The 27,117-nt window shown below is 41.0% G+C and overlaps 1 protein-coding gene across 3 annotated transcripts in view; it reads left to right on the top strand.

Moving 5' to 3' along the window:
- EPB41L3 (erythrocyte membrane protein band 4.1 like 3) overlaps positions 1–27,117 on the top strand; it is a 66,593-nt gene that overhangs the window by 18,968 nt on the left and 20,508 nt on the right. For 2 of the 3 annotated variants that reach the window (XM_034074603.1, XM_034074596.1), the window contains exons 3-11: positions 5,082–5,186; positions 7,636–7,678; positions 10,768–10,843; positions 12,505–12,723; positions 12,897–12,984; positions 16,532–16,684; positions 18,608–18,705; positions 20,227–20,402; positions 22,487–22,707. In XM_034074603.1, the coding sequence (XP_033930494.1) occupies positions 5,082–5,186; positions 7,636–7,678; positions 10,768–10,843; positions 12,505–12,723; positions 12,897–12,984; positions 16,532–16,684; positions 18,608–18,705; positions 20,227–20,402; positions 22,487–22,707 (1,179 nt within the window). Of the gene's footprint in view, positions 1–5,081; positions 5,187–7,635; positions 7,679–10,767; positions 10,844–12,504; positions 12,724–12,896; positions 12,985–16,531; positions 16,685–18,607; positions 18,706–20,226; positions 20,403–22,486; positions 22,708–26,294; positions 26,862–27,117 lie in introns of all 3 variants that reach the window. The other variant, XM_034074591.1, reaches the window with a different exon arrangement.

The raw sequence follows: 27,117 nt of genomic DNA, 5'->3' as shown, positions 1-27,117 counted from the left end.
AAAGGACTGGGGAGGACCCTAATTTAAATAGAGTGCTGTGTCAGGCCAGATGTGGCATTGCCTAGCCAATGTCTTCAAACCCTGTGAAGACAGGGGCTCCACAGACTTGCTGAAATGCCAGTCCCAGTGCAGCATTGCCCCTCCAGGGAGAAATCTATCAGACACAGGTTTGTATTCAGTCTGTAAGAAGCCCACGTGGTGACAGATCCTCAGCACGGGTGTTTTTCTGCTGGAGTAAAGCTGGGAGAGACCACTGGTCCTGTAGGTTGGAGATTATCCATCAAATGGAGGTGTGTTGTTCAGGGTCAGTGTGCATCAAGAGAGAGGCTCAGGCTGTACCACCAAAGGTGGGTGTTAAAATACCTTTCAGGAAGATTGCAAGTGGTCATGTTTCAGGGGCAGGGCAGGATTGCCAAACTGGGAGCTACAGCAGCTTGAAGGAGATGTTTCCAAGAGATGGAACCTCCCATCATGGGGCAGCCAAGCCTACACTCTTGCACAGAAGCAAAATTTGTCTCTCGGAGGTGACAGTTCTGGATCCTGATAAACTTTCCTCTCGTGCAGCTAGCTTCCAGTCTGGGAAGCACCATCCAGCACGTAACACTTTAAATCTTCCTGTCCTCTTTCCTGTATCTCATTAAATAGCAAAGAGGGTTCCTGGGGTCTTATTAGCACCTGCATGACAAGCAAGTCGATCTCACATCTTTGTGTTTAGTTGCTGGTTTCTCATTTCCCATGTAATTTTCCTTGTTGCTTATCACAACACAGTAGCATATGGTTTTGGTAGCTTAATTGCTGCAATAAAGGTTTATTATTACCCAAGGGTCCTGATGAATGACATAGTGAACAAAAGTCAAACATGTGCCGTGGCAGCACAGAAGGCCTGTGCCACCCTGGGCAGTGTTGCCAGCAGGTCAAGGGAGGTGATCTTTCCCAACTATTTAGTCATGTAGTGCTGAATCCAGTCCTGGCCTCCTCAGTACAAGGGAGACATGTACACACAGCAGATAGTCCAACAAGAGCCAGGAAGATGATGAATGGCCTGGAGCATATCTCCTGAAAGATGAGATGAGGAAAGACTGAGAGGTGAGACTGTTCAGCCTGGAGATGTCTGAGGTGGATCTTATCAGTCAATGTCTATCAATATCTAATGGGAGAAGTAAAGGCGGCAGCCAGACTGCGCTCAGTAGTACTCATTTACTAGGACAAGAGGCAATGGGCACAAATCAAAGCAGAAGATATTCCATCTGAAAAACAGAAAACAAACCCACTTTTTACAGTGGTGGCTCTCAGACACGGCACAGGTTTCTCAGAGAGGTTGTGGTATCTCTTTCCTTGGAGATATGTAAGAGCCATCTGGACATGGCCCTGGGCAGCCTGCTGTAGGTGACCCTGCCAGTCTCAGCCAATCTGTGATTCTATTATATTAAAGTGCAATACATATTTTGTGGCTGAACTGCTAATCTGGAACAAAGGCTTGCATTTTTTCTCTTTAATAATGTTCATTTATCATAAGTACATGACAGTTTATGGGCTTACTCAAAAGAAAATTTTGTCATTATTTTTCTGCATTAAGCAATACCAGACATTTACCCAGTGAGAGTAACTGAATTTATCCAGGCAGACCTAAGATGGAAGTACTTGATTTTTGAACTTCTCACTCTCAGTGATGTACAATGTGTTATCTTGGACTCTTAAATCTTGTAAGGACAGGGGTATGATGGAGGGAAATGGGCTGAAGAAGCTGATGTGGAGAGGTTTAAGTGTGGACTGTTTCTGGAGAAGCCAAGTAGGGGACACAAGAGTCTTTTGTGGCCTTTGGCCTCCCGAGGAGAAAGAAGCTGAGTTCCAAAACTGAGGAGAAGCTGGTGAGGAGAGAGGCAGCTTCTCCTCTACCTTGTATGTGGGAGTTGCTGGTGGATGCAGGCTTGCCAGGTTCTCTGCTGTTGGCTCCTTTCACTGGGAGCTTGACCAGGAGGCTGTTTATTCCCATACCAGCTTCAACTGAGAGCCCTGGCCTTTGTAGAGCTGCAGGGAGGAGAAGAGCGTCAAGTGTTTGCTCCCAGGCTTCTGTACTCATTTATACAGTTCAATCTATGTCTTGCATTCTTTCTGTTGCCTTGATTTCTCAAAGCTTAAGTGAAGTGTCTCTTCCACATTTTCACATTTAATTTCATCCCATTCATGGCTAAAAATAGCAAAGAATATTTCTGAAGGAGAATCTTGACATATTTACCTTTCTGAAAACTGATTTACAGGGCCAGTGTATTATAGCATGAAGTCTGATTTTTTTTAAGTTCTTTATCCACAATTTTTAGACAGATGAGAATTGGCTGGCAATTTTGGCATTATCTTGTGGTCTGCAGTAACCAGTAGGCTGTCAATCTTTCATTTTCTTAGACGTGTCACCTCAAAATGGTGCAAAACAAAGGTCTTCAACAAGGTGTGTTGAGCTGTATGAATGTATGAAGTGACCTTTATCTCCTCTTGCTCCCATTCTCTCCCTGCCAAAGCAATGATACTCATGCCTTGTCTGGCATGCTTATTTGAGCACACAGTGAAATTAAAGCAATTAACAAGGGCACAGGAGGTCTGTTCAGTTGCTTTAATTATATATTTCTATTTAAACCTCTTAAATTCTCATGTATTTATGCAGTAGCTTACCCTCACTGTGTTTCTGTGAAACAAAGTTTTAGAGAGTGTGTGTGCTCACACCACATGGGTATGAAGCAGCAGTGATACATATTTGCATGTGCACAGGGCTTTCTTTTGATCTTTGCATTAGGAGGACAGCAGGGCTGGCTCCATTGCCAGGCAGTCCCCACTCCCCAGGTGATCCCACAGGTTAGCTCTGACCTGGGAAGAGATGCTTAGGGGTAGTGGCAGGCTGCAGCATGAGGCTCCTCTGTCTGGATGCTGATGGGCATTTCTGTGGTCAGTGAGGACAGTGCTCCTGGTATGGCTTCTCCTCAACCATCACCAGTTCACACCAGGTGTCTGGTGAAGAGAGGAGCCTAACTGGGAAGGGCTGTTAGTTTTGTATGATATTTCTGACATCCTCTCAAACACCAGCAGGGATTTCTGATATCTTGACACAGCAGGAATTTTGTGGGAAGTGACTTGAGCATCTTTGTACGGGAGGAGGAGGATACATTTTGTCCTAGACAAAAAATAATACATGCAAATTATTCCAGGCTTGCCATACTTATTCTCACTTGACTGCAATGTGTAGCCAAAAAGAAATCCTGAGCACTGGGAGGTTTTCTGTTAGATGGGTTTTGTTACAGCACAGTCTCACACAACTGTTTCCTGCAGTTCCTGTCCACACCAGTAGTGAGGGGATTTTTTTATCCATCTGATACTCTCCATGGAGCATCAAGTATAAAACTACCAACCTTTTATTATCTACTTCCAAGTTTGGGCGTGAAGAATTTACTACACATTTGCCTGATGTTATAACAGGGCTGGGGTATATTTATGATTTCTACTACAAGGTGGAAAGGTTGAGACAAGCAGAACAAGGCCCTAGAGCTGTTTGCCTAAACCATGCTGGAGGACACAGAAAATGAAGTTGTAGCAATATGCTTGTAATGCACTTCTGGTCCTGTTTTTTTCTCAGCTGGAGAACACTTGTTAAGACTCGTCAGCCACACTCTTCAGTTTCCTCATTGACAAAAATCTAGAGGTTATTTCCCTGCTTTCTTTCTAATAGGCTATCAGAACCCCAGTAGAAATACCGAAGAACAGAAATAAGGTTACGCTGCACAACTCCCACCGTCATCTCTCGTAATGTTTTCACAGGGTGTTAGGCAGCAACCTTCGATTCCTTTTTTTTCCTTTCCTCTTGGCTTGTTTACCACTTCCAAAATAGTTTGAGGCCAGCGTTGGGCTCCGTGGGTTTGTTGGCATAGCTGTGTCAGCTTGGATTGTGAAATATCCACCCCCCTGGACAAAGCTGCTGGGCTGGCAGTGCGGTCTGAGCGCAGCTCTGTCAGCAGACACACATAAATTCAGGGGTAGCGTTCTCTCCTCTTCTGTGTTGGCCTCCTGCATTGTGTTTGAGGAAAGTAGTGCATTTCCAGTCTGCTTCAAGTCATGTGTATGCTACAGTTAAAGAAACTACACCACTGACAGCAACTAAAATGTTTACAATTGTGTGTTTGAAATGAAGAGATTTTTTTTTCCCCTTCAACTCAGCTGCATTTAGGGAAGTAGGCAGTGATGAAACAATAGCCCAAATAATTTTGAATTGTTTATCATAATTGATGCATATTAAAGTTGGCACATATAGCTTATAAAGAGAACGTTTCTGTCTCTGTTTGGTTTTCTTGGAGGTCTTTTCTCAGTGTTATGTATAACACTGAGAGCTAGGATGACCCAAATTTTTACCGGCCAGTATGAGAGACACTACGAAGCTTCTGCTAAGGGCTCTGGCTGTTAACAGTGAGAGATCTTCTCATCTAACATGTTAGCAGTAAAGAAGATTAGTGGGACACTGGAAAGCTGCTTTCTTACCCAGCTGTGCTCACAGTGAGTTACTAGACTCTTCCAGTGATTTCAGTAGATGGTGGTACTATGTTTCCTTGTATATTAGAGAAATAAGAATCCTGTGATCAGTCCACAGTTACCCAAAGCAAGAAATACTTTCACATTTGGTTTTCCTCCAGTGGATTGACCCCAGTCACAGCTCTGACAGTCAATGACCAGGAATACTTTGTACCACTGTTGTTGCACACAAAGAATACCCTGGCTTGCTGAGATTCTACCTCTGCATGCATTTGAAATTGCAGTTTCTTAAATACAGAAGAGATCTTCTCATTGAAACTTGAAACATGACATGTATTGACTTACTTTTAATTCCTCAAGAAGACCTGAACTTTTATGAAAAGCAGGTTTACCCATTCAGCAGATTCTTACAATGCTCCAAGTCAATAGGTTTAAAAGGTGTGTGAATTTAATTAAATCATTTGAGGTTATTGATTTGAAGACTGAACAGAAAATACATTATTTTAATGCTTATATTACTTTATTTTGCAAATGTGATTTATTTGTTTTTTTTTTCACCTGTTCATTTTCCACAGAAACGTTCCAGAGGCCAAGTGCTATTTGACAAAGTGTGTGAGCATCTGAACCTTTTGGAAAAAGACTACTTTGGGCTAACATACAGAGATACAGAAAACCAAAAGGTAACCCACCAAACTGCAGCCAGCCTTTGGCATATGAACATCAGAGTTTCCCAAGACTCCCTCCAGACAGTTTCAGATAGACCAGAAGTGGGTTTTATTTTCTTTGCCAAGTTCCATAAACGTATCTTAAACTACTGGGTTTTGTAACTAATTGTCAAGAGCATCCCCTGTGTTTCCCTGGCTTCCCTCTGTGCTGGCTATTTATGATATGAAAGAAGTTAATCATATAGCTTGTACTCTTTCTAAGATGATTTATTTCATTACTGCCATAGATGAAAGTCAGGTTTACATTAATAGATACACTACTAAACATATATTATGGCTTGGGATACAGATAGGCAGGAGTTGATTGACTGCTCTTGATAACTGCTCAGATAAAGTAAGGCTTTAAGTCTTGACTCTCAAGCTAAGCGTTTTTGATTTGGCTAAAGACATAAGTCTTCAGGAGCAGTTGGTAGGAATCACATTCTGCTTCTCTGCATCTCAATTTTAGTATTAAATAAGCTATTAACACTATCAGAGATGATCTAATGGGCAGGTGATTTGATACATATATATATATTTATATAAAATTTTAAACACGTTATGATGAAAGAGGGAGTATCAAAGGATAATTAAAATATGCTGTGTGATTTTGGCACTTTAAGATAAATACTTTGAAAGAAACCAGTAGCTGAGCTTCCTACTAGCATATGCAGTAGCCCAGCAGAGTTCACTAGGTGAAGATATTTTGAGCTTTGCATGGCCTCAAAGGTTTTCCCTAGTGGATTTGAAGCTATTACTACTTCTTTAGCTGTTTGCTTGTGAGAATGACACCCATATTTCCTAGGTTTCCCTTTGTTTCAGTGATGTGATAAAAAATAAATCAGTCTTTTTTTGTCTTCTTCTCCTTTCTTTACAGACTTTAAATATGAGGATTTTGTTTGACTCAAAAAATCACTTAAGCAGTCATTTGGTCCATGCTGGTGCAAGATAACACTTTAGCATATGCTTAGTTTTGAGTGAGGCAGATGTTTAAGTGTATTTCCAGATAAGTGTGCTTTCCTGTACTGGAAAGAGAAGAATGTATTCATTTTTAACAGGTGGTTTAGAAGCACTAAACATTTATAGGTGTATAGATTTTATTTTTTTGGAGCTAAACTGCTAAAAGAATAACTTCCTGCCACCACATTTATAGATCAGTAACATGCATATTTTTAATGTCAAAGTACTTAGCATTTCACCTCCATCCTCTGCCAGATAACTTCTAGCCACACAATACATGGGCCTGCATCCCATATCATCTTTGAAAATAGAAATCCTGGTGCATATTTCTTGGTGCATAGTGTGCTTTCATGCTCAGCAGTAGCTGGAGTTACGAGGCTCATGTTTTGCACCAGAGACTGGGTTTGGACAGCTGCAAACTGGTTGTTTTTGTTGGGGGGGGGATTGTTGTGTTCTGCTTGTTTGATATTTCTTTTGTATTTTTTTTTCTCTGATATGTTCGTTTATCTTTCTTTGGAGAAAGTAGAACTTTCATAGGGGAAGCAAACTTTATGTTCTGGGCTGTGTGACACATTCCAAGTATTAAATTGATTCTGTTAAAGGACAAGGCAGAGGTGGCAATAAGAGAACCCAAGCTTCTACACGCCTCCTCCAGAGGAATTTCATCTGCTCCTTGACATTCATGGGGTAGTAATACATTGCTGTGCTAATTCCCCACCTCCTTGTCAGGAGTTTTGTCTTGGGTAGTCACCAGGCTCTGCACAGCGTGGATAGGAAGAGCCCTGATGCTGTGATTCTGCTTCTGCTTTCCCCACACACTCCCTCTGTCTCCAGAGAGAAAACCTTTTTAACAAGCTTGTAGGAATTTAATTTTCCCAGAACATACTTTGGAACGTATTTCTGTGGATTTATTTTATTAATTTATATTTCATTATTTCTTACATCAAGCCATCTAGACCCTCGGGTTCTTCATTAGGGACTGTAGCCATAGGACAAAGAGTAATGGCTTTAAACTAAAACAGGGAAATTCAGGTTAGATATAAGGAAGAAGCTCTTTACTGTGAGGGTGGTGAGGCACTGGAACAGGTTGCCCAAAAGAGTGGTGAATGCTCCATCCCTTGCAGTGATCAAAGCCAGACTGGACAGAGACTGTGACATGGTCATATGAGGTGTCCCTGCCCATGGCAGGGGGATTGGAACTAGATGATCTTAAGGCCCTGTCCAGCCCTGCCCATTCTGTGATTCTATGATTCAATGTCTGGGAAGGTTCATAAAAGTCCTGCTTTTACCCAGGGCCACATCTTGAAAGTTAATGTTATTCCTGCCTACTGCCGCTCCAAGGAGAAAGGGTTGGCAGACCTTTGCGTGTTCTAGCTTTAACTCATAGCACTGTTGTAAAAATAATGTTTATTGTTTTTTCTAACTCAAATTGGAAAAAAAAAAAAAAGAACTATTTTCTTTGCAGAATTGGTTGGATCCTGCCAAGGAAATCAAGAAACAGATACGAAGTAAGTTTGCTATCATTGTGTGTTTATTTCAGGGGGGTCTGGAAAACTATTCTGGTGTATTTGGAACCCAGAAATCTATACAAAAAAAATCTCTTCCTCTAAAGCGCCATTAGTGTTTGTGAAGACATCAGACCCCTGTGGCACTGAGTGGGGATGCAAGGAGCTCCTTGGCATGCACAGCCCCTTTGATCTCTAGGGCTTGTTCCTAAATGGCCAGGATAGCTTACTGCTCTTGAGTTGAAAGGCCCGTCTCATGGGGTCCCTCGGCACCAGAGGCTTGACAGCCAACTCTTCCCCTTCTCTGATCCATAAGGTGAGGGGAGAGATGGGATGTGGCCTTGGCTGCCTTCTTGATGTCTTCTCCCAGGAGGGCTTCCTCCCTTTGGGGACACAAAGCCGATTTCACAGTCTTCTTTTGTATCCTCTCCCAAGTCTCTGGCAAAGGAATTACCTGCATCTTTTAGGTATTTTACCCCATGGTGAGTGCAAGCAGTTATGGAGACTTGTTAAGACATGAACTTGCAATGCTGAAAACAGCTTGACATTTACAGAAATATGAAAAACTGAAGTTTGACATTATGCAATGTAACCTTAGGGACTAGACCACGTATGTAAATTATTTCTTTGCATTACTGATGTTAATATCGTATCCAGAAACACTGCTCATGTCTCATACTGAAATACTTCACTGATGCAAAGATAGCACTCTAAAATATCTTTCCTTCCTGTGTCAAAAGCTTGAACTCTGCTCCTAAAATGACCATTCAGCCGACAGAGAACCATGCAATTTTCTGCTTCACATGAATATTTTAAAAAGATCAGTTGTTAAATTTAGCCCTCTGCTACATTAGAAATTCAAAAACCTCTCGAAGGAGAGCCTTGTCAAGACTGCAGGCTCAGAATTCCACCTGCCTTTTTCTCCACCCCTCACGTCCTAAAACTGATGGAAAGTTTGTGTGTGTGATTCTTTGAGCAGGAAAACCCCAGCAGTTCTTTTCACATTTTGTAAATGGTTTCTTCTAGCACTTGGGCTTTTACAAGCAAATACATCTGGTAGTTCACATGAGCGATAGGTGAGGCCCAGCAAATTAATCACTTCCTTCTCCCAAGATTCAAAGGGTTAATTTACACTGGCTGGAAAACTTCCCCACTTACTGCTTAGGCCTTTCCATCGGTATTATTTTCACTAAAACTAAGTGATTTGCAATAAAAAATAATGAAAATCTCACATCTTTTAATCTCGTGAGAAGATTGAGAGGAAGGTGATGTAGATCTTTATGAGTCATGTTATGCTGATGGTCAGTGCAAATAAAGCAGCTCAGCTCTTCACCACTGATTTAAAATGCATTTAATATCTGCCTGAGCCACGAGATGGACAAGGAAAGGTTGTGACAGAAAGAGATTAACCAGGGCAGAAGATCCTTGTCCCGGACTTGACAGAGGGGACAGATGCATTTGCAGAAGATGACAGCAGTAATTTGCTTGCTCTGTACAATGCACCCCAGGAGTTTGGAACAGGATAATGGTAGAAAAGTGAGGCTGTTACCCATGACACTTTCCAAAAGACGAACATATAATCCTGCTAAATGCTGGTTGAGTTGTACAATACTCGGATATCCATTATTCCACTGCAGACCACAGGGGTTTCATCACCATATTTGAGAAAGGAGGCTGAGTTATAACACACAGCAAGTGTAACATTGTATAAAACAGTATTAGGTTTTATTTAAACCCCTATAAGTGGGCAGGGGGTGGGAGTCAAGACCTCTTGCTCTGGTGTCTTAACCACCCATGCTTTAGGACAGGCTATATCACAGGTTAGATTTACTTTTTGTGAGCCAGAGGAATAGATTTTTGGGCCATGGCTCCACTCCCACCTCAGTTCCTAGTGGGAGTACAGCATATACACCTTCAAACCTCTTCAGGAGGTACCTAGGCACACGGAGCTACTGAATTGGAAATCATGGGAAACCTCTACCCTGTCAGATTTATAAGAAAGATTCCTGGTTTTCACAGCATTCATGAGCGCCTCCTCATTAGACAGCCTATGTGGACTTTTCAAGAGATATCTATTTATTTCTAATTAGATCTGTACTTTGACATCAGTGTGTTCCAGGAGAAAGAAGTGTCATTACTTTGGCTTTGGTTTCTTCACTGCATATTTCTTCACTGCTGTAATTTATGTGGTAGAAATACCTGTAAGAGGTATATGCCACACAGGCCTTGTACTGAAAAGGCACTGCCTTGCTTGTAAGAACACTGTGGTTTGGACTTTTGTTACTGCTTTCTGTTTGCATTTGAGACATGGGCCAGTATAACCTGTCCCTTTTTCAGAATAGCTTTTCTATTTATGTACTGGTTTTAACTCTTTCGGGGTTTTTTTAATCTTGCTGTTCTTTCATTACAACATTTAAAACTAGAGCTCCATGAAAAATTTCACACCCTGTGGTGGCGCAGACCGGTATACATCCCATGGGTCACCTAAACTTACTGAAATAACCAAACAAGAATTCCTTAGTGTTACATCCTGGTTTTCAGTCGTGCTCTCTGTGTTTGTCCTTGCAGTTTTGTCTGCGCAGTAATTTATGTCTGCTGGAGACAGGGAGCTATGTGCTGAGGCAGCACTCTGAGGATGTTGTGAGCTGCTTTGGGAAGCCAGACCTTGGCGTATCGCCCCACCGCAGACCCCATTTGTACTCTGGCCTGCAGTGTTTCCAGCACCTCTGTGTTTTGGGTGACTAGCTTTTAAAGCTTGTGTAGGCTGTGTTTTCAGGTGGTTAAATCCAATATAACATTGTTTTCAGACTGAGGAATTTTTTTAGTGCTAGAAATAAATTCCTGCTCCCTTAGGATCTGTGCTTCAGTGGAAATCTTACTAAATAAGAAAAGAGCTGTAAAATATGAGCTAATACTGTAATTATGAGAAGGAAAAGTAGCATCTTCAGAGTGATGTATGGGCAAAAGATAATCTATCCTGTTCTGATGAATTGCTTAGCTGGAGTATTTTCAATTTTGCTCGTAATAGAACAGCATGAGCATCTCTGTTTGCATTTACAGTGTTCTTTCAGTCAGTCTCTGTTCTTTTCCAGGTGGTGCTTGGCAGTTTGCATTTAATGTGAAATTCTACCCTCCAGACCCTGCCCAGCTATCTGAAGATATTACCAGGTGTTTAAAACATTAAATACCCTTCTAGAAGGGGCTTAAAAGTTGTATGTAGTAGCGCTTAAACTCTAATTATCCAAGAAAAGGAATGTTTTGTATTCCCATTGGCTTCCTTTCTCTTACAAGCTTATGGAAAATATGTAGTGCTTTGGCAGAAAAGACACTCTGAACAGGGTCTGTCCTCTGAGCTAAGAAGACATGTATAATTTAAAGTTAAACCCCAGCTTTTCAAAAATACATATTCCTGGATGTTGAGTTTAATTTTCACAAAGATGCCTGATGGCCATTTTTGCCAGTGGAAGTAAGTTGTTATTGTAAATACAGTCATAACTATGAAAGGAAAGAAGTAGGATGAGGATAAGCATGCATGTAAATGTTGTGTGTCATTTGACAAGGTAAGCAATTGCTGTGCACGGTATCAGGAGCATGGTGGTAATGAATGGCTCCTCCTTTCTATCCAAGACACTTAGCTCTGCAGTCTGCACCTCTGTTGTCTGGTTTTGTGTTCCGATTGCAACCACAGGAGAAAAAAAGAACAAAACCTCACCTTGGTATATGGTAGGAAAACTTCTGAGCTGTGGCGAGTTCTGTGCCACCAGCAAACTGTTCCATAGCCTTTTATAACATTTTGCAGCCTGTGGATATTTTTAACCTTCATTGCTTTGTGGACTGCTTGTTGCTTTTAAGGTAGCATGAAGCCTTTGGCTTAGATCAGAGGTTCCCTGTGCTAGGCACTGTGTGCCAAGAATTCACACTTCAACAGAGGTCTTCCAAAAGAAAGGATTGTTTTTCCCCCTTGTCGCCCTCAAATCTCCCCTGGGAACTCTGCATCTTCACTGCCAAGCCAATGCTTTTTCCAGTTTTATTCTATTTGGTGATCCCTTGCACTGCTTATCACTGTGGTTTTAACAGCATTTACTCTTTAAATGTATTTTTGAAAAAGCTCAACATTTTGCTGAAGAGACATCTTATATTTTTTGAATGCTTGGAGTTCAGCACCTATTCCGTTAACAGTATTTGGGGGCTTTCATTATTTTTTCTCCTTAAAAGTATCATGAGATAGCTATATATCTTCGTGATGTATATTAGAAACATGGAATGGTTAATAGGTAATTTTCCATCTATACCAGTAACCAGTACACAAAGGGGGCATACAAGAATGCTGAGGGCATGGAGTGACAGGACAAGGGAAAATGGCTTTAAACTGACAGAGGGTAGATACAGATATTAAGAAGAAATTCTTTGCAAGACACTGGAACAGGTTTCCAAGAGAAGTTGTGGTTGCTCATCCCTGGAATTGTTCAAGGCAAGGTTGGATGAGGCTTTGAGCAACCTGTTCTAGTGGAAGGTCTTGAAATTAGCTGATCTTTAAGGTCTCTTCCAACCCAAACCATTTTATGATTCTATGATCTCCATACTTCTTTATAAGGATAAATTAGGCATTGTTACGCATAAGATAGGCAAGGTTTGTTTCGGGTTGTCGTTTTGAGTTTTTCTTCCCCAAAAATTCATTATTATCCTTGTTAACACCTGAAAAACTCTGGGCTTGGGAGTTTTCTGCAGATTAGTAGAGGAACCGAGGCCTCTTCCTGGTGCTTGGGTGGTGCTCCTCTGGGGGCACTGGTGAAAGAGCACTTTTTGAGCTGTCCTTGTGCTCCTTGCAGGTACTACCTCTGCTTGCAGCTGAGAGATGACATCGTGTCAGGTCGGCTGCCCTGCTCATTTGTCACACTGGCTCTTCTGGGCTCCTACACCGTACAGTCAGAGCTTGGTGACTACGACCCCGATGAGTATGGCAGTGACTACATCAGCGAATTTCGCTTTGCACCGAATCATACTAAGGAGCTGGAGGATAAAGTGATTGAGCTGCACAAGAGCCACAGGTAAGCAGAGGGCATCAGTGTGTGTCTGCACCAGAGCTTTGGCTCTGATAAGGTACCCTTGCTACCTAAGGGATGTGCTGCTTCTGTAAAGCTGAAAATGTTTTCCAGCTGCTGGATTTTATTTTGGATTCTGTTTCATTAATAATGATGCTACATTGGTTCCTTTTCCTCAGGGGAATGACACCTGCAGAGGCTGAGATGCATTTCCTGGAGAATGCCAAAAAATTGTCCATGTATGGAGTAGATCTCCATCATGCCAAGGTATATACTCCAGTTCTTTCACCTGTCATCTTTATCCTGTGGCATAGCACTTGAGTCTGCATGGACTCCATGATTTATTCTTTCTTCTTGTTTTTAGACAGGCATTTTGTGGGATAAATCGTGTGTCAACATGAAGAAAGGTGATTCATGGCATAAGCATAGAAAACTATGAAACATAACTGAAACATAACTTAGCCTATAGATTGGAGGATGTTACACATGAACCTTTCATTTTGATTAAACAACCAGATCCTTTGGGAAAATTCTGAGTGAACAGTGTAATGAGGAAGGATTTCAGAAGCTGTCCAGAGAGTGACCAGTTGTCATTTCATTTTCTAATTGAATATCCAATGGTGGTATCTTGACTAGATAAGCAGATCATTTCTAACACTGCAAAGGTCTTTCAAGCAATTATATAGCTATGCTGGAAACCTGATCAGACTGATCATAATGGGGACACAGTTGCTTCTCTCTCTTTTGAAGTGTGGTCTTGCACTTGACTGGAAGGGCAGTAATTCCACTGGAAACATTCTCCCATGATAACGTAGTTTCTCTAATCATTGGCAGGTTAAGTTATGAATAAATCCTGGTCATTCTTATTGTGGCTTGGGAGAGCGACCTACCAGAATAGCATTAACTGGCTGGTTTGTCTTTCTTTGTGGGTTTTTTTTTTCCAAATAAATGATTATTTTTCTTTACTCTTCAAAGAAAAGCTAATGGGTTTTAACATCTTCGAGGTTTGCATCCTTAACAAATGAGTGCTGAACAAAGAATCCTGAGCTGTAGAAAGCGCTGCATTTTCTGTAAAGGTCAGATTATTGTGAGCCTGGTTTTGTGCTGCAGCAGATCCTTTCAAGAACCAAGATAAATTTGCAGCTTGGATCTTGAAAGGGTTTGCAATGGTGTCCCTGGGGCATTTCATAGGAGCTGTGCATGTGTGTTACAGAATCCAAGGCAATCTTTTGTGTTCTGTTAATTGCCTTCACTGAAAATGAAAAATCTGGGCATGGTTCAATGGGCAGCACTCTGCCAGGAGGCATGCCGCTGCCATCCCTGTGTCTTGCAGATAGGCACAAAATCTTGAGGCACATTTGGAGCAGAGATAGAAACGGACTGGTGAATGTCGCTCAGTAGCTTTTTTTCAGCATTCTTTTTCTGACACAAAGAAATCTTCAGCAGCAAAGTGAGTTCCTGTTCTAAATACATTGCAGACTTTGTTACTGATAATTTAGCATAACAGCATTAAGGCCTAAGTATTTTTTTCAGGATATTGGAGAAAGGTTGGGGAATTTAAGAAAGGATATCCTGAGTTTTATTTTTTTTTTCCTAGAAAATATTACTATCCAGTCTTACTCTTATGTCTGTCTTATGAAAAGACAAGTGGGTAGACAAGCCAATCTGTTCTGAATCAGAAAAGCTGAAGACACTAACTAGTCTATGATTCTGTGATTCTAAGTGGTAACCAAATTGGGTCTATCTGGGGGTTAAGAAATACAATGGTAATCTTGTAAACTGATCTGAAGGTGGCAAAAGTAGACAGCGTGAGAAGTAACATTTAGTTTTAATTAGGTCTGCCTGTGAGATCTGATGGTATCAGGCTATGAGACAAATATCTCTGTGGATGTCTTTTTGAAAATCACGCTGTGGCAGATGTCTCTACATAAATGTCAATTCATTAAGGCTGTGCCAATATCTTAGGTATGCAACAGATGCTGGACTCACCAGCTGCTGTTAAAGCTACTTCTCAATTACCCAACACTATGGTATGATAAAAAATGTATTTAGATAGACAGATTTGTCCTCTGGGCTGTCACCACTCTGATAAAGCCCCCCATTTGTATGCAGAGCTGCAGGGATGTGCAGCTCAGCATCTTGTGCTTCTGGCATTAGGGCTAACAGTTTTCCATGCAACCACATCACTCCTGAAAAAAGCCAAATTCTTTTATTCAGGTTTCGTTTTGCATCAGTAGTAAGTGTCACATTCAAAAGCAGTCTTTGACACGGACAAGTAATGTAAGCTTTGATGGAGTTACATCTGCTGCAGAGGTGGGGATAAACGAAGAAGGCATTGCTCAACAAACTATTGAGAAAGTGTATCAAAAGGAGCCCCTTGCACCTGCTGCATCTGTGTGCTGCATATGAGCACACGTGCATTGCAGCCATTGACCATACAGTGAGGTTGCTGGCAATGAGACTTCCTTTTTTAGAATGTGTTCACTGTATTTAGACATTATGCTTTGCTTAGAAAACTGAAACTAAAGACCCCTGAAAAAAGTAGCTTTGTCTTTTATATGTACCACCTGACAGTGACGCCACATGAGAGATTTATTTAGAAAAAATCTACTTTTAAGGGGTGATTCTGTGATTATTGGAACATGCATCCTCTCTTGGTTTGTTGTCTAACACAGGAGTGACTTTGAGGCACTAATTCTGTGTTGTGCCTCTGGTTTTAAAACATATGTTGGGGTATATATATTTTTGTATTTCAATCTGTGCTGTATATGCCTTTTCATCATGACTGGCCATGCATGCCATAGTGTTAATCTTAAAATGTAATCAGATTTTCACTGTGTGCCTAAAAGATGGCTTGCCAGGAAAACCAAAGGAAAATGATGAATTTGTTTCACGATTATCACAGGGTGATGTCTTCATAGCTTCTCTTATTGGGCTTTTATAACTTTAAGTTATTTTAAAATAATTACTGAAGAACTGTGCTCTAAGGTAGATCTTTTTTTTTTCTCTGGCAGTATTAGCACTCAGCTAAATAAAAAACCCCACAGAACTATACAGGCTAGTAGTGATAGCAAACAGTGAAGATTGAGTTTAGACTATTTGAAATCTTCTAAAGGAAAGAGTTATGTGTACTTCTTACTTAAAAAATGCATATTTATGAGTATATTCTGACAAGGTTGTGGCCAAATCTTTTGTAGTGCTAATGTATCTGACCTACAGCTTCTCTGTCAAAACATGGGTTATAGCACAGGCATGGTTGCACACTTTTGAAAGACTCTTTCTGATCCAAATGTCTAACTTCCTGCACATTTCCAAGTGAAAATACTGAGCATAGGCACAACAGTATTAGAGAAACTAACAGACAAATGAAAGCCAAGACCAGCAAACTATGGAAGAAGAATCTATCTAAGGATTCACAAGGCTTAGTCATAGAAATGAATGATGCCAGGAGAAGTAAATTTGTATGCTGTCCCACTTACTTTCAAGCTGGTATTTATGCTAATAACACTTTTTTGTTATGCTAATAAAATGTTGCTATATGGTTAATATAATTCTTTTAATAGTATCTAAAATTTTCCCCCTCCTTTTGGAGTCTTTGTAAAATATAAGGAAACATTCACAATGCCTCCTGCCCGACCTTACTATTACTTGCATGAATGCCGTCAGTGAGTAGGGTAGCTCTCAGAAATCAGGTCACTACAGCTGATGCATTAAAAAGACATAGCTCAGATAGAAACACGGTATGTAAGAATCTGTAGTACTGTAAGATGTAAGGAGAAAAGTATTTAACAAAGTGCATTACTTGCTTTTCCAGGATTCTGAAGGAGTGGAAATCATGTTAGGAGTTTGTGCAAGTGGTCTTTTAATATATCGAGACAGACTCAGAATAAATAGATTTGCATGGCCAAAGGTTCTGAAAATCTCTTACAAAAGGAACAACTTCTACATCAAAATCCGACCGGGGGAGGTAAGGACACTCTTTAGTGAATGAACCTTTTCAAAAAGCCCATGTTCTGTTTGCTGATTTGCCATATCTTACAACCCTTTGATATTCCCCTTCATTTACATGTTTTGTGCTGATTTTCTTTGAAAAGATGAGGTAAATACTTTATTTAAAATACAGGTAAAACCTTCTTTGGTGTTTTTATGTTTACATCCATGAAGTAACATAAAGCATGTCCATCTGCATATGAAAAGCCCATCCATATTATGAATACTTTGGGAATTTAAGTAATATGTTGTTTATTCACAGTGTGCTTGTTATCCACCTTCACACTGTATGTTAAATAAGCATCCTTTCATCTTGCCCATGAGGAGATGTAGACAGGTTATACCAAATTTAATGAGCATATCAAACCAGTACATTTGGAGTTGGAACAGAAATCCAGTGACTGATTTAAAAGCAGCCAGCATCTACCACTGAGCAGTTTTGGTAGCTCCACACGAGTCCTCCCAGCCCCACTGGAGCTCCTGATCTGGCTCTGGAGAAGGGGATGTGAAATCTTGTACAGTGAGTGCCCTCTCGTGGCTCAGCTCGATGCGCAGCAAACACCTGCCTCATGGATTGAGCATGTGTTAGCCCATAGATAAAATCATAAATTGTAGGAAGAATACCAGGAGGAGTTCAGGATCACCACAGGCAAAGGAGCATCTCCATTTTAAGTGCTGGTACAATAACCGGTGTGCGATCGATGGAAATCCCGTATCCATTTTAGAGGGTGGAGCTGTACAGTGGAAGAGAAATCGCCTGCATGAGGACTGGCATTTCTTCCTTAATGCAGTATGGCAGTTGGGATCTGAGCCAGTGTCCCCAGAACTGACTTCATAAATGACCTGGAAAATCTCCTGGGCCCCCCCACCTGCCCCAGGGACTGAAAACTTCCCAGCCTTGAGTTTGGTTTTAAAACCAAAGCACACGGCCAGTGTTGTTCCCAGTGCTTGCACTCAAGCTCTCCATCACTGAAGCATGTTGAGATCTGCTGGTCTTGGGATGTGGCGTCCTGTGACCAGGTCATAGTTCCTCATGCAAAATAATCAGTGCAGTCTCTACCCAAATCACATTTAATGATAATGTGATTCATGATCCCATGTGTCACTTATATCTTGTTTATCATTTTGCTGTTTCCTGCTTTGTTTCTTTCTGTCAACTCCTCATAGGGATCCAGGCTTCCCTACAAGTGCTCTTCTGCCTTCCTTTCCCCAGTTGCAGCAACACTGTTTCACTTACTGGTCTATATGCATGTAGGCATCAACTTGCTGCAGTACTTGTAATTGGCACAGCCTTTGCTTCTGGAATATATAAATCTGCATCACAACCTACAAAGGTCTCTTAGTATCCCCAGCCGACTCTTCTCAATTACCTGTTTTTTCCTCATCCTCTCCAGGAGATAAATTAGCTAAAACCACCGTGATTTACTAACTGTAGTTCTTTCACTATCAATCTCCTTAATCTGAGGCTGCATGAGACCACATCAGTCCCTGGGGACTATTGCCACCCTCCAGACTATTATCAGGTTTCCCACTGTTAACTGGTAAAGTTAAAACAACAGGGCTAAAACACTTAAATGATGTTTTTCTCAGAAGTCTCCCAAGTCATCTTTGTTACTGTAGGGCATAAAACATCACTGTCACCATCAAAAGCCTCTTGCTCATTACCTGGGTTTTCCCCAAAAAAGCATCCTCATTGATTATTGCTCACAGCTTCCTTCCCAGACACGGTAGTCTATAGGATGTGTATATATGTGGTTATATACACCCTTGCAATAAGGTGATATAGATGGAGGAAATGAAAATGATCCTGTGTACACTATCTAAAAATAGATGCACAGCATCTATTCTTTTTCTGGGTTTTTTTTTCTTTCTCTAAAATTTCTCTTTTTTTCCTGCCTAGTTTGAGCAGTTTGAAAGCACTATTGGGTTTAAGTTGCCAAATCATCGTGCTGCAAAGCGCTTATGGAAAGTGTGTGTTGAGCACCATACATTTTTCAGGTATGTGGATTTCTTTTCCTAAAGGTGTGGTATAAAATGCAACAGGAAAGACCAGTTCTGTCAGCAGTGGCAAACCCCTTCAAATCAAATTGTCTTACTGATCATGAAGCATCTCTGAGCAGACAAGGCAAGGTTATTGCTTATGCAAAATTTTTTATGTTTCACCCAAATTATTCATATTATTTCAATAGATACTGTTTAAAATCACCATATGGTCCCAGTTAATTGTTTTGCTTTGTCTGTGCCATGATATTATCAGCTGCTATAATTAAAGAGACGAAGGAATCTGCTGCACTTCTGCACATATGCTTGTATAGGGAGAATAACTTACATGGAAGGTTACTGGGGGATATGCGTAAGAGTCTAAAAAAATATATATATATACATTTCATTTCAAATGAAAATACAGACAGTGTTCAGTGGTACATTTGTAGTCACCCAGAATATCCATAGCTGTCATTTTTGTATTACTGAGGAATTGTGCAGCTGCGTTTTTGACATCTAAGAGAACCTGAGAAAAGTTTGGGATAGTGGAATAAATGCTGTCATTTATTTGTGTTAAGATAGTCATTAAAGAGATACTTAACAATGGAAACTCAAAAGGGTGAGATTTTCAGTGATGTGAAAGGGCTTCCAGTGCTTAGGAACCCCTCTAAAGACGTTTGGGAAGACTGAAGAATTTCTCTTTTTTTCTTAAAACTATTGGTTCACCCTGTCTGTATGTTCATATGAAATGCAGTCCTAGCAGCAAAAGATCTAAAAAGAAATTGAGTGTGCATTTGTGGGGTGTTTTCTGATTTTTAATGGAAAAACAGTGTCTAAACCATAAACTTCATAGCACAAGAATGTCTTTTTTCCATTGGCAAATGGCATGGCAAATTCACATAGCCAAAATAGAGAGGATGAGAAGGCTCCAACCTGAAAAATGTCTGCCTCCCCTGTGAATGAATACTGCCTGGCATACAATGAACATTCACTCTGGTCCTTTCTTCAGTATAGCAGCACCATTTTAAATCTGGAGTATAATGCACTGGAACAAGTTGCCCAAAAATGTGGTAATTGCTCTATCTCTGGCAGTGTTCAGGGCCAGGTTGGACAGAGCCTTGGGTGACATGCTCTAGGGTGAAACATCCCTGACTGTGGGGAGGGGGTTTGGAGCAAGATGATCTTTAAGGTCCTTTCCAAACCCAGAGTATTCTGTGGTTGTATGATTCAGCCTAGGTCAGGGTCCCTGACACAGGGAGTAACTTATTTTTAGTTTTGGTGATTAGAAAATAATAAATCTGATTTTCAAGCAGGAAGGGACTGGGTGATTCTTGCCTGTTAGGAAGAGCTCAGCTCTTCAAATGCGTTGTCATGCTGTATGAGGGGCATCCTTTGATTCCTTTTTAGCTGCAGACCTGTGAGGCACAAGTTATGATGGAGAGCGATACCGAACAGTTGTCTTCTCTCCTCTGCAGAAATAGTGGACTGATTTTTGGAGGAGGCGGAGTAATGGGTGCACTGCTTGGTGTGTTTTAGGCTCCTGCTGCCAGAAGCACCTCCAAAGAAGTTCCTCACACTGGGCTCCAAGTTTCGCTACAGTGGCCGGACGCAGGCCCAGACGAGAAGAGCCAGTGCCCTCATAGACCGTCCTGCACCTTACTTTGAGCGCTCTTCTAGTAAACGTTATACTATGTCACGGAGCTTAGATGGGGGTAAGGCCATCTCAATTGACATTGTCAAAAGATATCATCATGGTGGTCACTGCATTAGGTTCAGTGTAAGCCTCTTGTCATCTCATCTCCTTGGGCTTCAGCTGAGTGGAGATTGTGAGTACCTCCACATTCACTGCAGGGGTAGGAGAGGACATGGAGAAATAGTGCTCAATATACTGCTGCAGTCCTTACAGTATTTGTCTGGAGGAGGCCATTGGCAGCCCACTCTGTGGAGCGGAGCCTCTGTCCTTGACCTCACACCTGCAAAGAAAGCACTTCCCTGCTTTGCAGAAGGACTTGCCAGCCTGGACCTGCCTCCCTGAACAAGTCAGGTTTCAAACACTTTTTCAGGGTTTGCAGGAGTAACTCTTTGGGGTTTGGTTTAATTTGTCTTTTGTTCCTGTGTAGGTTTTTCATTTATGTTCCAATTCATAATTTAAATATTTCCCTTGACACTTGCTTCCGGTTCTCTCATGTCCAATTTTGGTGAGCACTAACAGGCTTTTTCCATGCATTTCTTCTGAGGATGTGAGAAGGGGAGTAACATACACAGGTTAATAGTACATTCTTCCTCCTCCTCTCTTTCTCCATGGTTGATGGAGGTCATGGTTCTGCTGATCCTCTAGTTTAAAGCAGCATGTGATTCAGTCTCAGCTACTTCTTTAGCTTTACTGTTGTTGGCTGTTGAGTAAAAGAGGCTGCAGTTTATTTTTGTAGAAAAAAAGACTGAGATTAAATTCAGAATTAAAAAAAAAATAAAGGTGAATTTTTCTGCATAACATCACAAATGAGTTGCAATGAGTATAGTTGATTGTGGGGAGGGGGAGAAGCTTTGGTTTAAGAATACTAGTGACAAGCCTTTTTTTCTCCCCCTAAAGGTGCTGCTTGTCATTAATTATTTTGGAATCTTCTAATTCTGATGTGCTTCTTGCTCGTTACCAAGCAACTGGTGACCTGTTCGCTGTGCATGTGTCTCAAAGCAGAAATTATCCTTCTGCGTTATTTTGTTTGCAACATCTTAAACAAAATGTCTCCCTCCCTTTGCTTTCTCCTGCCTCCTAAGCTCATTCCCAAGAGAGAAAATATCCTAAATGCTTCTCCCCAGCATTTGTTAGACTCTGCGAGGTTTTTATGATGTTAATTTGCATAAGTGCAGATGGGGGAAAGAGGTTTTTTAATCAATGCTTATGATTACTTCACTAACATTACTGTAGCACAAACGTGGCTGTAACATTCTGAATCATGATTACACTGTCATCCTGGCTCTGTCATCTGTTACAGATGCAAGTAGCTGTAAATTTGAACAGTCCTATTGACTTAGAAATCAGTTACATAATAGTCAAGAGCGGGGTCTGTGTGTATAATAATGTTTTGATTACATTCTATCTGTAAATTTACTATTTATTTCAAAATCACGTATATATATTTAAGTTTGCTAGATTATTGCACATTTGCATCCTCAGATATTCTGGTTTTGTCTGCTGAACTGAATGTCATCACTTCCCAGAATTTTTTAGGATAATGAGCTCACTTAACTACCAGGCTTCAATACTCGCTAATACAGAGATCCCGTTTCTTGATTCTCAGATATTATGCCTGTGTTACATCAATATTATCATTTTCTTTAATGCAGCACATTACTTATCATGCATTTGATCTGCATTGTTATATTCTGACAGATATAAAAAAACCCTCTTCCACCCCCACAGCTGATGTCATAGCTGGTTCTCCTTATGTTTCCTGCCTGATAACTGTGGCAGCACATTGATTTTTTTGTTCTGATGTTTTACTACAGCAGCACTTTTAATGGCTTGCTAACATTTAACAACCGTGTAATGCACACATTAGCTACACTAATGTGTGTATACACATCCATAATGTATGTCTATGCATATAAAAGCTACAAGCTTTATTTCAAGTAAACAATTTATTTAAATGTATGCACATGCGTCTGATTTCCTGAAACATGACATAGTTGTGTTTTCAGCATATCTTAAATGTTTTACTAACCCAGCTTTTTAATTTTATGCAGCTTCTCAGCAAAAGCTATTTCAGACTTTCCCTCTTTAAATATTTGCTTTTAGCATCAGTGAATGAAAACCATGAAATGTACATGAAGGATTCTGTGTCTGCTGCAGAGGTTGGTACTGGCCAGTACGCCACAACAAAGGGCATCTCTCAGACCAACTTGATAACCACTGTGACCCCAGAGAAAAAGGCAGAAGAAGAGAAAGATGATGAAGAGAGCAAAAAGAAAAGAGCAGAGGAAGTCACCCCAGTCTCGGCAATACGCCATGACACCAAGGTAGAGTTTTGAGGGTTTTGTGTTAAACTGACCTGCCTAGGGAGCACTTGGAGAAACATGAAATTGTCAGGGAGAGAGGGAAGGGGTCTCTCACTCTGTGAAAGGAAACTAGAATACACACAGTTGTATTTTCTGTGTAGGTACACGTATATATGTGTCTTGAATTAATATTTTTATACTCCTGTGTTTCATATGATGTTGTAAAAGTTGGTTCCTGCCTTGGACTTTTTTGTTTTAAATTTGTTTAACACTGAGCATAGTGTTTTTACACAGTATTCAAGAGCTCTTTACAAAATAGCTGAAAGTAGCTTGGCAGTACACGTTTTGCTCCTTTGGTCTTCAGTCATATTTTAACTTCAGTATGGGCATCATGGTTGTTGTTTTTTGACAAGGCAACAAAACAGTTCTGTGTTCTTGTATGCAGCTCTGTGCTTTAAACTGTTGTATCTTTCTCATTTACTTCTCAAAACAGTCTATTTCCTTGCATGTATTTCAGTGAGCATTTTTCTCTATTAACTTCTGGGTATTAATATACTATTATAAGCTTTTCTTTTTTTTCTGGCTTACAAAAGCATTTGCTTCCCTCTTTTGAAGTTTTGCACTGAAGAAAACTGGTTTTGTTGATGATTCTCTGCTCAGATGTTAAAGCTATTCATCCCTTGCCATCTCCAGTCCAACACCCACCTCATACACGTACAGATATGGCTATGCATTATACCCACTAAGTTATTAAGATGGAGTAAATCAAGCAGGGGGACAGAGAAGATACTGAATTTCAGAGATTGACAGTGAAGAGAAATAAGGTAGAATCAGAACAGATCAGGCATAAAATGTCCTCTGTTTCTTATACATTGTGGAGAAGAAAACAGAATACGAAATAGTGAATCCAGCATATCACAAAAGGTGTACTATGGAATGTGCTTGCTAAACAAGTCAGATTTACCCTCTTCATTTATGAAAAAAAACCTTGATGTAAGCCTTTACACCCACAAAACTGTCATGCATGCAAGTGTTAGAACCTGCACTTCTAACCTTATTGTTTAAGGCCAGAATGAGCTAAATAGCTAAAGGATCAATTCCTCAAAACGGGTTGCAATTAAGATACCAAAACCAGAAACAAACATGACAAAATACTTTCTATTTAAAGTATGGTCTGTAACTGTAGTGTTAAGAAAAAAAAAATAACCTCTGTAAAATTAAACTCAGGTCTTCTTGAAACTCCATTGTTCCTGCATGGAGAAGTATTTATGAAAATCAAATATGGAGGAAATACCCAATAGAAACTAATTGTGTCCCAAGTGGTTATTAATTTAGTAAGTGGAGAGATCAGCTGCATTCGGAAGATCATCTCTTCTTTATATATGTCTAGAAATAGTCGAAGATATTTTTAGGACAGTATTTTGATAGTACTTAAACATGTACAAATTGATGATTTTTACCCCCAGCTTATAAGGTGGGTTCTGTTTAAGCCATCTGTTAATAGAGTTTCAGTTTGATAAGTCTGTAGAGATCTCAGTTCTGTTTGCACTGGACCTGTTAACAGCTTTGTCATTCATCATAAAGAGAATAGGGTCTCAAGAAACAGGACAAGTTAAAAATCAATTCCTATTTAAGGGTATATAAATTTTATAGGCAGGTTTTCAACTTTTCCACTAAGACATTTTTCCTTTGCTTTATCCATGTGTATTTTAGTACCAGAAGTTATTCTAAATATTAACACTGCAAAGATGTCAGTAAGTGAATAGTCTGTATTAGCAAAGAATAAATTTACTTTGGCTTTTTTGCCTTTACAATATAAAAAGAAGTTCTGTGTATTTAGCTCATATCAACTCCTATGAGTCCATCAGCATTAAATTTTGACTTGAGGTTACTGTATTAAGCCTGTGAAGAAGACATTTGCAAGCAGTTTGAATTTAGGGTTGGTTCTCATTGCTTAATTCAGGAATATAGGTTGCCTGAACTGATAGATTGAGTTTTTAACTGTTCTGGTTAGAAAAGAGAGAAGTGAAACATTAAGGAAAAGGGAAAGGGCTCTTCCATGTAAATATTTGGCTTAAATCCCATTCCTGCCAATTGATATACCTGCTAAAGATGCGGCTTAGTAGCTAGAACTGATGCATCCTGTGTCTAAGACTTGGATCCTGCTTGTTGGCTCTGATTTGGCACCATCTTGTACAGGCAAATGCTGTTTTGGCTTTGAAGTCATTTTGCTCTTGGGAGCTGGGAGTGGCAGTGAGGTTGAAATGCCTTTTATAGCTCTTTGGGGAGTTGTGTGGTGGATGGAGCAGTTCAGGAGCTTAGGTTTTGGTCGTGGAGCCAGTGTGTCACTTCAGCTAAGTGCACCTAGTTACCTTTGGCCAGAAGGTCTCTGATCCACAAGCATTGTGGCAGGTCTGTTATAGTGGGGTATTTTGGTGGCAGTGGTGGTTGTCCTTCTAAGGAGCAGTCATGGCTGCCCACAGGGAGCGTGTTAGGTGACAGACACCCCTCCTGCTGAATCGCCTCCCTCTTCCTACCAATTTTTTGTCCTTGAATGACCTTAAAGACTGGTGGGATGACCTGCAAGCAGCATATCAAAGCAAATCCTGCTTGTTCTTACTCTTTCGGTATTCTGTTTCTCTAGCCAGTATTCTTTGCATTGTGGTAAAATTTATAGCAAAAGTGTTGGGTACATTTTTACTTCTTTGCTGTTGATTGGTCTTTTGCATCATCTTTTAACTGTGAAGAGATGTGGCTGTGTGGGGCAAGGACCTCCCTCTGATCAACTCTGTTCTTTTAACATACTTTGGAAGCAGTGTAGAGGGACAGCAGGGCACATGGCTGGAAAGGGGCAGAGGGGAGGGCAGGGCTGTGGGGATGCCCAGCAAAGGCAAGCCTGCGTGGTGGTAGGAGCCATGCCGAGGAGCTGGCTGCTGGCGCAGGCATCAAGCTCGTTCAGGTTTTCCCATGGTAACAGCTCATGTATGTATTTGTGCTCCCCCAAACTATAATGTGTTTTAGTTGGGTTTGGGACCTAGATTTTTCTTTAATTCTGTAATAGAGGAATTTGGGCACATACAGTTTTAAAATCCTTGGTGGTTTAAATTATTACTTCTGAGTCTGCTCAAGGCATAGATGGGAAGCATCTGGCCCCCACTGGGTCTCCTCCTGACTGCAGGAGCACTCTCACAAGCAGTATTGGTATTAGAAATACGTTCCCTCATTTCTTTGTTGCTCTCCATGTGCTTCATGTTTGAAAGCTCCTTACAATCTGAAGCCAGTCTTGAAGTAAGTGGAAATTGGCAGCACCTGAAACTCCACATATGGCCATGAAGGTTTATATGTAAATCCCATACTGCAGATGACTAGACAAATGCTGAAACAAGAAGTTGCCTTTTGTAAGCTGTAATCCCGATACACTAATATCTATGGTGTACAGCATGGGAACAAGCACCATTTAACTCAGTAGAAAGCTGTGGTGTTGAAATACTGTTTATAGTTATATATATATATTATAATATTTATCATGAAGGAAAATTAACTAATTACAGTTTTCTTTTTGTCCTTTTGCTTTTGCGCCTTGTTTGCTGCTCTTTCTCTGTCACCAGCCATCTCTGCTTGGCACTGACTCCCACCACCCCTCGCCATCCTTGCAGCCTGGCCCCCATGTATCTTCAACAAAGCTTCGCAGGAGATGCAAGGAGAGCACTCGAACAAAGTCCTTAGGTTGTGAGGTGCCCAAAGAGAGTGCCCCAAAGCACAGCGAGTTGGAGCCAGACTCTGACAGAAAGGGGCGAGTGTGCTCCGCCGAGCAAGACGTGGCTTTCGGCTATAAGCAAAAAGCCAGCAAAGGCGGAACGCTGTTCTCCTTCTCCTTGCAACTTCCAGAGTCATTTCCTTCCCTCCTGGATGACGATGGCTACCTGTCGCTCCCTAACCTCTCTGAAACCAACCTCCTGCCTGCCAGTGTGCAGCACTACCTCCCCATCCGCTCTCCCTCCCTGGTGCCTTGCTTCCTCTTCATTTTTTTCTTTCTGCTCTCTGCCTCTTTCTCAGTGCCATACGCCCTCACTCTCTCCTTTCCTCTGGCTATGTGCCTCTGCTACCTGGAGCCCAAGGCGGCCTCCTTGAGTGCCTCACTTGCCAATGACCTGAGTGACAGTTCAGAGGAAGAGGTGTGTACCTCGGCATCGAACACACTCTTTTTCGTGTTCGGTGCTTCAGTCCTAACCAGTGTTAGATTGCTGCAATAGTGGTCCTACTTTCAGAGCCTCATTTCTGTCTGTGCTGATATGTTAGAAGGGGAGGGTTTGGTTTATTTTTTATGTTTGGGGCCTAGTTTTTTTCCTCCTTTTCTTACTTATTTTTGTTGTGTTGGGAGCACAGCTTGGGGCCCAGGGTTAGGCACAACACTGTGTGGAAGTGGCTTGG

The sequence above is a fragment of the Melopsittacus undulatus genome, chromosome 1 (assembly GCF_012275295.1).
Source record: "Melopsittacus undulatus isolate bMelUnd1 chromosome 1, bMelUnd1.mat.Z, whole genome shotgun sequence".
In the NCBI taxonomy this organism is placed as follows: domain Eukaryota; kingdom Metazoa; phylum Chordata; class Aves; order Psittaciformes; family Psittaculidae; genus Melopsittacus; species Melopsittacus undulatus.
The sequence above is the reverse complement of the archived record's forward strand: the minus strand, read 5'-3'. Positions and strand labels throughout refer to the sequence as shown.